The 10,547-nt window shown below is 40.6% G+C and overlaps 2 protein-coding genes across 2 annotated transcripts; one reads left to right on the plus strand and one right to left on the minus strand.

The window, feature by feature from the left end:
- Nucleotides 1-119: 119 nt before the first annotated feature.
- msrb1a (methionine sulfoxide reductase B1a) lies at nucleotides 120-2,877 on the minus strand. The gene is made up of 4 exons (XM_034540021.1): nucleotides 2,735-2,877; nucleotides 1,607-1,749; nucleotides 1,289-1,403; nucleotides 120-479 (listed from the first exon to the last, which is right to left on the minus strand). Exons 1-4 carry the CDS (start codon nucleotides 2,787-2,789, stop codon nucleotides 460-462), a joined length of 333 nt encoding a protein of 110 aa, XP_034395912.1. The 5' UTR covers nucleotides 2,790-2,877; the 3' UTR covers nucleotides 120-459.
- Nucleotides 2,878-3,769: 892 nt separating this feature from the next.
- LOC117735408 (zinc finger protein 391-like) lies at nucleotides 3,770-6,914 on the plus strand. Its single transcript, XM_034540006.1, has 2 exons — nucleotides 3,770-4,070; nucleotides 5,400-6,914. Exons 1-2 carry the CDS (start codon nucleotides 3,887-3,889, stop codon nucleotides 6,575-6,577), a joined length of 1,362 nt encoding a protein of 453 aa, XP_034395897.1. The 5' UTR covers nucleotides 3,770-3,886; the 3' UTR covers nucleotides 6,578-6,914.
- Nucleotides 6,915-10,547: the final 3,633 nt, after the last annotated feature.

Raw genomic sequence — 10,547 nt, forward strand, 5'->3', positions numbered from 1 at the left:
AGAACAACAGCACAATTCAAACACCAGTTTTAGAGCCAGGTGGTTCAGTCCAGACCGGGTCGTCATCTCATTACTGACTAAAACTACTCATACAGGAGAAGAAGAGAGAGTCCATTGTGTTATTTTAATTTCAAATATATTTATTTTAGTTTGCATATCAATCATTGAAGGTAAGTAAATAGACGTGTTTCATCTCTTAGTAATAAATAGCTTATAGAATCATAAGAACGCTATTCTCAGTCAGACAATCTCAGGTACTATAAATAAGTCCAAAACTGGTGATTGTGTAATCAGTGAGCTTTCCTGAGGTGGTGATGGATTGCCTAATAGAAAAAAGAATTGCTGTCCAGTGCGGCCATCATGGATCAGAGCCCTGGAGCTCCCAGGTGGGCTTCATCCCAGGACCCTTCATGCGCTGTCCACACCTCCAGCAGCAGACGCTTCAGCCTCACAGCTCACTTACTGTCCATCGACCTTATCTGTGCAGAGAGAACAGGGACATTCACCTGCTGGCACATCATAATCATAATCAACCATTTCACACGACACATTTTATTGTATCTTGTCTGCCGATCAGAGCTTACGCTGGACTTTTTTTTGACGGCATATATTCTCATTAATATTCCAGAATTTTGGACATGAAAAGTGTAATAAATGTGCTTTTATCTAAACAGCAAAAATGAAATCTTCACAAAGTGCTTATAGGCTACTCTACAACTATAAAATAAAACAAATAGCCTCACTCTTGTTGATTATATACAGACATTAGCCCACATTAAACATATGTTTTTCATTCCAAGCCCATCAAATCAATCTCTTCCTGTCTCTCTCACAGCGAGCTGCAGTGCTTAGTCTTCACTTCTGGAATGATCTCAATCCCAGTTCAAAGAACACATTTACTACGTTATCGTTTTCCAAATGTAAAACCTGCTTCAATCCATATTTGTTGCCATTTAGCTTTTCAAAAACATAATTTTCATTGCGATCAAAAATAGTTTCCTCTCCCTTACAGCAGAAATGACATTAATAATAAAAATAATAATAATGCATTTAATTTATATAGCGCTTCTCATAATACTCAAAGACACTTCACATAATTAAAACATCCTAAAAGCTAAAAATAAATAAATAAGAATAGCTAAAATACAGGTAAAACAAATAAAACAAATAAATAGGGACTTTGAGTCGCTCGGACCCTGATTAACACAGAATCATATTATTTAGGGAGACATCATAAAATATGACCAACGCAATGTCATGTGAAAACATCAAAAGAAGACTATCGGACCTTTAGGGACGAACTTCAGTGAGCTGCTGAATATTCAGAAGCGAGACGAGCCTTTGGTCGGCCCGTCATTCACAAACTCGTGGCCAAGTCCATTTGCACACTTCCCACATTGCACCTGCAACAACATCCAACATCAGAATCAGCAATTTATACATTATACAGTCAGCAGTCAATGGAGTAAACACTCACTATCCTCTCAAGGGCTGCACCGTGTTTACCTACAGCTGGTGGCACAAGGTGTGTAAACAAGTATGAAAATGTGCTTCGAGCGTCCTGCGACAGGTTTAACAAGGAAAGGAAATCGTCTTCGGACCGTACCTTATATGCCCCGGGCCTCTCCTTGTGCTTCGACACGCTGTCTTCATGGATGGTCTCTGTGAAGGCCGGCCAGGGAGACGAGTGCTCGTACTTGGAGCGGCTGGTAAACAGCTGGTGGTTACACTTGGAGCAGACGTAAACCCCTGAGGGTTTAATATGCGTATATATATATATAATAAAAGTGTAATATGAGGAGAGAACAGTTGAAAAGGCCTCAGAACTAACATCAAGTTAGTGATAATGTGTTGCTGCCCTGTTATCATTGACAGTGGTGATCATGTTGTTGTTACTACTGCATTTTAAAAGATATGGTGTGTTTATATTTAACATAATGCCTGTTTTAGTAGGAATGTATATTTGTTTACGGGTGCGTTTCAAGAGGAAGTCAAAGTGTAACCTGAGCAGGTGTTACGTCACTGAACAAGCTTTTGATCTTTGACAATATACACATGAAAGTAGTGGTGTGTGTCCATGTGATCTGTGCCCCCCCCTCAGATGAACTGTGCCCCCCCCATGTGATCTGTGCCCCCCCTCATATGAACTGTGCCCCCCCCATGTGATCTGTGCCCCCCCTCATATGAACTGTGCCCCCCTCCATGTGAACTGTGCCCCCCCCCCTCCATGTGATCTATGCCCCCCTCCATGTGATCTGTGCCCCCCCTCCATGTGATCTGTGCCCCCCCCTCCATGTGATCTGTGCCCCCTCATATGAACTGTGCCCCCCCCATGTGATCTGTGCCCCCCCCCTCATATGAACTGTGCCCCCTCCATGTGAACTGTGCCCCCCCCATGTGATCTGTGCCCCCCCCTCATATGAACTGTGCCCCCCCCCCTCATATGAACTGTGACCCCCCCCATGTGAACTGTGCCCCCTCCATGTGATCTGTGCCCGCCCCCCCCCCCCCCCCCCCCATGTGATCTGTGCCCCCCCCCCATGTGATCTGTGCCCCCCCTCGGCCCTCGTATCGGTGGCTACAGCTTACGTTACGTTACGTGAACGGAGTCGATCATTTAGTCCGAAACAAAGTTATTTAGCAACGCCATGAATAGTTAGCTCCCAGCGTCTCTGGACCTAAACACACACGTTAAGCAGCCATTGAGGACAAAGTAGAAGAAGTAATGACGTACCGGCTGTGAAGTGGTGTTTGAAGACCTCTCCACCGAAGAAACTACAGAACGACATCCCTCCAGGACGCTGCTGCTTCCTCTTTGACGCAGTGGAAAGTTATCCGGACCGTCACAAACATTCCGGATGGCTACAAGGACACTTCCGGTTTAGGAGTCCGGCCTTCAAAATAAAACCAGAGAGCTGAAGCGTGCCCCATAATCATGGCTGTGTAATGACAGTGGGATCGTGATTGTATACGTTATAAAATGACATTCTAAATACAATAATTACATTGTTAGTTAAGTAACGTAAAGTAACTGTACTTCTCATAATGCATTCCACGATAAAATGGTGAAAAGTGATCAGCCAGAGACACAAGTGTGGTATGAAATGCAGCCAGTTTCATCGGATGGCTCTGCCGCTCAGAGTGAGAACCATGACAGTGATCAGGAGTTGGTGAAAAGCAAAGGAGAACAGACCAAAACAACCAGAAAATAAAGGAAATACATTCAAAGGGCAAAGTGGCAGCGTTAATGAGAAGGACTAGCCAATGACAAAAGTCCAGCTAAAAGTGAAAAGGGTCGCAATTTTTGTGGCAAGGGATTCGGGTATATTGGCTCTTTGATGATCACATAAATACACATGAAAACATTACAATTTAATTGACTAATGTTCAGTTGATTTTGTTTATAGTGTTCCTAATTTTGAAAACGGTTTTATTTTTTAAAAACCCAGCTGTGACTCGTGCGATAGCCTCAACTGTTTGAACTTACCATTCAGACCCAAAGTCACAACAAAGTTGTTAAACCTGCTCCACCAATGTCAGCTTATTACCATGTTATTGATGTATATCTACCGTATTCAAAATGTCAATATAGTCTAAATGTTTAGTTTATATTTAATTACGGTACATTTAGTTCATGTTGTTGTAGTTCTGTTGTGATATATTCATCATTCAGTGTTCTTATGTTGTTGTGATGGATGTGTCTTGTTGCTGTGAAGTAACTTTCATCTCTATGTGGACCTTTTATTCTGAATGATTACAACCCGGAAGTCCCACATTGGCCGCTAGCCGATCCCAAGCTCTCGGATCCAGCTCGGTTAGCCGAGTTTGCGTCCTCGCCCTCCAGCTGCTCTCTCCATGGTCGCGTGCTGGACTTCTCTGCGGGGGCATGGACACCACGATGTTCCAGCTGAGGTCGTTCGTTCACCAGCGGCTGTACGCGGCGGCGGAGGAGATCCTCGGAGAGGTGGAGAAAACCATCACGCTGGCCATGTACGAAGCAGAAGTTAGCCGGTCCAAGGAGGAGGTGGACAGTCTGCGGACCCAGCTGGACTTCCTGCGAAAGAAATCCGGTTAGAAACTGGTTGAATGTGTTGTTGAGCAGCGGCCTCGCTGTCATACCAACCTCCACCTGTAGCTGGCGCTGTAGCGAGAAGTAACGTTAGCTGACTTGGCTGCGTTCCTCTTGTTCGCGCACGCGCACAACCCACTGTACAGTCTCAGCTGCAGTAACAGTCCAAATATGGTTAATGCTATGTAGCTTTAGACTCCACTAATAATCATGTTTACATCACTAATACTACACTATGTTCATGTTTACATGACTAATACTACACTATGTTCATGTTTACATCACTAATACTACACTATGTTCATGTTTACATCACTAATACTACACTATGTTCATGTTTACATGACTAATACTACACTATGTTCATGTTTACATGACTAATACTACACTATGTTCATGTTTACATGACTAATACTACACTATGTTCATGTTTACATCACTAATACTACACTAATATTCATGTTTACATCACTAATACTACACTATGTTCATGTTTACATGACTAATACTACACTATGTTCATGTTTACATGACTAATACTACACTATGTTCATGTTTACATGACTAATACTACACTATGTTCATGTTTACATGACTAATACTACACTATGTTCATGTTTACGTGACTAATACTACACTAATATTCATGTTTACATCACTAATACTACACTATGTTCATGTTTACATGACTAATACTACACTAATATTCATGTTTACATCACTAATACTACACTATGTTCATGTTTACATGACTAATACTACACTAATATTCATGTTTACATCACTAATATTACATTGTTCATGTTTACGTGACTAATACTACACTGTTCATGTTTACGTGACTAATACTACACTATGTTCATGTTTACTTGACTAATATTACACTAATAATCATGTTTACATCACTAATACTACACTATGTTCATGTTTACTTGACTAATATTACACTAATAATCATGTTTACATCACTAATACTACACTATGTTCATGTTTACTTGAATAATACTACACTAATATTCATGTTTACATCACTAATACTACACTATGTTCATGTTTACGTGACTAATACTACACTAATATTCATGTTTACGTGACTAATACTACACTATGTTCATGTTTACATGACTAATACTACACTAATATTCATGTTTACGTGACTAATACTACACTATGTTCATGTTTACATGACTAATACTACACTAATAATACAGAAGAGTTGTAGTAAGAGAGTTGAACTCTAAATTTGGGGGAGGGGGGGTATATTGGGTGTGTCTTTTGGAAAATGACTTACTTACCTGACATTAACATTTGCTCCTGTCCCTTTTTGCAGCTGCAGAGCCTTCAATGACCTGCAGCACAGGTGCACCAGAGCTGCAGGAGAACCCAGGACCCTCAATACCTGAGGAGTCAAACTCCAGTCTGGGTGCTGAGGTCCCAGGAGCCTCTCAAACCATTGCAGAGCCGGACCAAAATAACTGGAACTACTGCTTGGTTCAGACAGACTTCTTGATGACGGAGATAAAAGAAGAGCAGGAGGAACTTTGGGGTGACGGTCAAACCCAGGAGATGGTTTTTCCCTCTCCTGAAATTGTGAAAAGTGAGATAGATCAGCCCGAGACACAAGCGTCGTATGAAATGCAGCCAATTTCCTCAGATGGCTCTGCAGCTCAGAGTGAGAACCATGACAGTGACGAGGAGTTGGTGAATAGCAAAGGAGAACAGACCAAAACAATGAAACGGAAAGGAAAGCTACTGCAAGGGCAAAGTGGCAGCGCTAATGAGAAGGACAAAGACACATTAGCCAATGACAAAGGTCCAGCTAAAGGGGACAAGGGCCGCAGTTTTTGCCATTTTTGTGGCAAGGGATTCCAATACATCGGCTCTTTGATGAAGCACATAAAAACACATGAAAACAATTTTGATTGCACCGTTTGTGGGGTGACATTCCTGTCTTCAAGTGAGCTGATAACTCATGTGAAAGGTTGTCACAGCAAAACATATTTTTGTGACATCTGTGGAAAGACTTTCGCCAATACCCGTTGTCTCCGACTTCACGAAAAAATTCACACGGGCAAAAAAGAGTTTGTGTGTCAAGAATGTGGGAAGACGTTTTACCGAAGAGAGCATCTCATCGTGCACGTGAGGACCCATTCTGGGGAGAAACCGTATCACTGTGAAATTTGTGGGAAAGCATTCAGTCAGAGCCAGAACCTGACGATTCATAAAAGAAGCCATTCAGGGGAGAAACCGTATCAATGTGGCCTGTGTGGCAAACTTTTTAACACCAGCAGTCATCTCAAAACACACATGAGATACCATTCAGGGGAAAAACCGTACCCCTGTGATATTTGTGGTAAACGTTTTAGCCAAAGCGGGCAGATGACTCGACATAGGACCACACATACAGGAGAGAGGCCATATGGCTGCAGTATTTGTGGCATGAGATACAGGTTTGCACCTAATCTGAAGGTGCACTTGCAAACTCATGAAAAGTCCCTCACTGGATGAAAACAGACACACGATCTCAGAGCTCAATTACAAATAACTACCGGTAAGTTAGATACATTTTGGGGAATAATTGAAATGTCATAAGAAGAAAAAACACAATCTTAATATGTTTGTGTTTACCTTTTAGATTTAGGGTTGATATGTGTCAGACTGCTGAAATATGTCAGCACCTTTTTAAGAGGGTTAAATGATTCCCACAGGTAGAAACCGGCATCACTTAGACCGTCAGAGTGCCGAGCTTTGTTTGTATTATCGCATAATGTTTAGTGTAAACGCTTCCAATGGTGAAACAATCCACATGGGGGACAATAAAGTTTAGCATCCTGTCATATCACAATCCAGTAGTCTATTTATCTTTTCCCGGCTGTCAAGAAATCAAGAAAAAACATTATTCATGGAATTCAAAAACTACAATTCCTACGAGGCCTGGACGGCACTTCTTTGAGACTCATGGGATATGTTGTCATTTAATACTAATACATTCACATTTTACTAACCATTAAATAAAACATTTAGCTTAACGTACGAACAGAAAACAAAAGAAACACGTTCGGTGTTTGAAGTAAAAACAGAGTGACTCATCTTCCTTAATGGACGATCTTTCCTACGTTCGTCACGTGACAGCTGTTCATGCTGCGCTGCACACCGTCGCGTGTGTGTTTCCCACAATGAACCAGCTGAGGTCGCCTCACAATCCGCCTCACGTCGGGTCCGGGACGTGGTCCGGGACGTGGTCCGGGACGTGGTCCGGGACGTGGAAGCGGTCCTCCTCGTTCTCCAGGAACCGGGTCTAGTTGTGCCGGCACATTTAAGTGTAAATAACTGGGATAATTAAGGATTGGGTAATAATGGGATTCAATTAAAACAAAGTCGTCCCACCAATAGAATCATTTCGCATGACCTGAGGTCAATGATCTGCATTGTAAACATGATGACGCCAAATTGGGAAACTTTTATTGGAACAATACACAATATACGATTAACCTTTGTGTAAAACCTAAACCAGTATTGAAAAACATTTAAATAAATGTTAAAATAAAAATAATACTTTGTGCAAAAGGCCCATAATGCGGCCAACCTCTGAACAATATTGAACGTATTATAAAACGATTAAAAAAAGAAAGATTTTAAGAAGACAATTTGACAGTGTGAAGCAGGAGGGGCCTGCTTTGTCCAAAAAGAGCACATGGCTGTGCACACGAGGACCCGGTCGGGGGCGACACCGTATCGGTGTATTTGTGGAAGAACATTCACTCAGAGCCAGAACCTCACAGCTCATAAAAGGACACCATACAGGAGAGAGACCGCATTGTTGTGGATCACGTGGGAAACTATGTTCCACTCGCGGTCAACTCAAAGTGCACATGAAGCATTTTTTTAAAGGACAAAAGCTGTGACATTTGTAGTAAAACGTTTTGCCAAAGGGGGGCAGTTGATTCCCCGTTGGATGCGCACACAGAGCTAACCTTTACATGTGTGGAAACAACATATGGATACAATCTGGCCTTGGTTGTAAAAAGCACCCCTTGGTTGTGCCATTTTCCACAAGATAATCAGAATCAGCTTTATTTAGCCAAGTATGCACACACAAATACAATGTGTCTCGCTTTTCTTTTTATCACAATGTACTAAAAAACATAAATACCTTCTGGGGACAGGGACAAGATCTGGACAGACAATAAGAGATAAAAGATAATCATATCACTGTCCATACTGGTAAAAAAAAGGACTAAATCAAGAACAGATGTGCGTATGTTGTCATTAATGAACTTAGTGATGTAAACATGAATATTAGTGTAGTATTAGTGATGTAAACATGAACATAGTGTAGTATTAGTCATGTAAACATGAATATTAGTGTAGTATTAGTGATGTAAACATGAACATAGTGTAGTATTAGTGATGTAAACATGAACATAGTGTAGTATTAGTGATGTAAACAAGAACATAGTTTAGTATTAGTGATGTAAACATGATTATTAGTGTAGTATTAGTGATGTAAACATGATTATTAGTGTAGTATTAGTCATGTAAACATGAACATAGTGTAGTATTAGTCATGTAAACATGAACATAGTGTAGTATTAGTGATGTAAACATGAACATAGTGTAGTATTAGTGATGTAAACATGAACATAGTGTAGTATTAGTGATGTAAACAAGAACATAGTTTAGTATTAGTGATGTAAACATGATTATTAGTGTAGTATTAGTCATGTAAACATGAACATAGTGTAGTATTAGTGATGTAAACATGAATATTAGTGTAGTATTAGTCATGTAAACATGAACATAGTGTAGTATTAGTGATGTAAACATGAACATAGTGTAGTATTAGTCATGTAAACATGAACATAGTGTAGTATTAGTGATGTAAACATGAACATAGTGTAGTATTAGTCATGTAAACATGAACATAGTGTAGTATTAGTGATGTAAACAAGAACATAGTTTAGTATTAGTGATGTAAACATGATTATTAGTGTAGTATTAGTCATGTAAACATGAACATAGTGTAGTATTAGTGATGTAAACATGAATATTAGTGTAGTATTAGTGATGTAAACATGAACATAGTGTAGTATTAGTGATGTAAACATGAATATTAGTGTAGTATTAGTCATGTAAACATGAACATAGTGTAGTATTAGTCATGTAAACATGAACATAGTGTAGTATTAGTCATGTAAACATGAACATAGTGTAGTATTAGTCATGTAAACATGAACATAGTGTAGTATTAGTGATGTAAACATGAATATTAGTGTAGTATTAGCATTAATGAACATTAATGAACATATGATGAAGTCTGGTCAGTTTGGTCGTCCATAAGCTTCATCGGGTTCGCGATCTGAAAAAAGTGGATGTTTAGAAGGCATTGCGTTGCATTATGGGTATTTTACCCCCAACTATATAAACAGCAGCATATATTGTCATCTGCTATTCTCTCTTTTTTGAGTCTCTCACAAAAGTGACTTTTTAACTGCGTGTTTAACAGTGGTGAGTTTTAACTGGGATGAATCCCAGTCCCCATGCTACTGGGCCAACATGTTCCAGGTCCGGTTCTGTTCATTGGGTCCAAACATATGCACTGATCACATTAAATACATTGAGGGAAATCAATTGTAATCGTAATTGTAATGTGTTCTGCAGTTTGGCCAACAGGTGGCAGCAGACAAAAGTTACTCTACCTGAGGTGGGATTTTGGTTTATTATAAACACGATATTTTCCATCGTTTGCTCCAAAGAACCCGCACCCAAAATATAAGCAGCTGTCAGACAGCACAACCAATCTCTGTTTTGAGCATTAACTCTGTCTTACAGAACAGAACAACTACTTTTAATATGTTAATCCAAGTGTATAAACCTGCCCCACTAAGTCGTGTGCAGTTAACCGGCCGTCGTGTCTGAGCTGCTCTGCTGGTTGAGAGGACAATAATCCATCCTGAAAGCCAGCTGTTGTCCTCTCTTTTATTCTCTCTCCCTCTGCTTTAGTTCCTTTCAATCCCAGATGTAACAAATAGATAGTTATCATATTTAAACACAACTAAGCCCCAAAAGTGAGATACAAGATGAAGGTTAATTAAGGTTCATAATTCGCACATGTATATATAGATCTCTGCCTCCCTTATAACAATAACAAACAAACAACAAAAGGCATTCTGTCTTAAATTGATTACTTTTGAGCAGCAACTTTGAGCGTGGATTTACTTTCAGGTCTTGCAATTACATAAGTCTGCAGCGTTCAGGGCCTCGGTGTGAGAGCAGGAGAGCGGAGCTCCGCCTGTGTTGCGGCTGAGCGCAGCAGAGGAGTCGCCGCTGTTGGCTTCTCCAGTCTAATCCGGATTACAGCCTCGTCCGGTCTGCAGCCTCGACTCACAACAGTCACATCACTGTGTATCGGCGTCCTGACGCGGAAGGGCCCGTGACGCCGCTGACGCGTCTGTTTTTTAACCAACTGAACTGTATT

Source organism: Cyclopterus lumpus, chromosome 8 (genome assembly GCF_009769545.1).
Source record: "Cyclopterus lumpus isolate fCycLum1 chromosome 8, fCycLum1.pri, whole genome shotgun sequence".
In the NCBI taxonomy this organism is placed as follows: domain Eukaryota; kingdom Metazoa; phylum Chordata; class Actinopteri; order Perciformes; family Cyclopteridae; genus Cyclopterus; species Cyclopterus lumpus.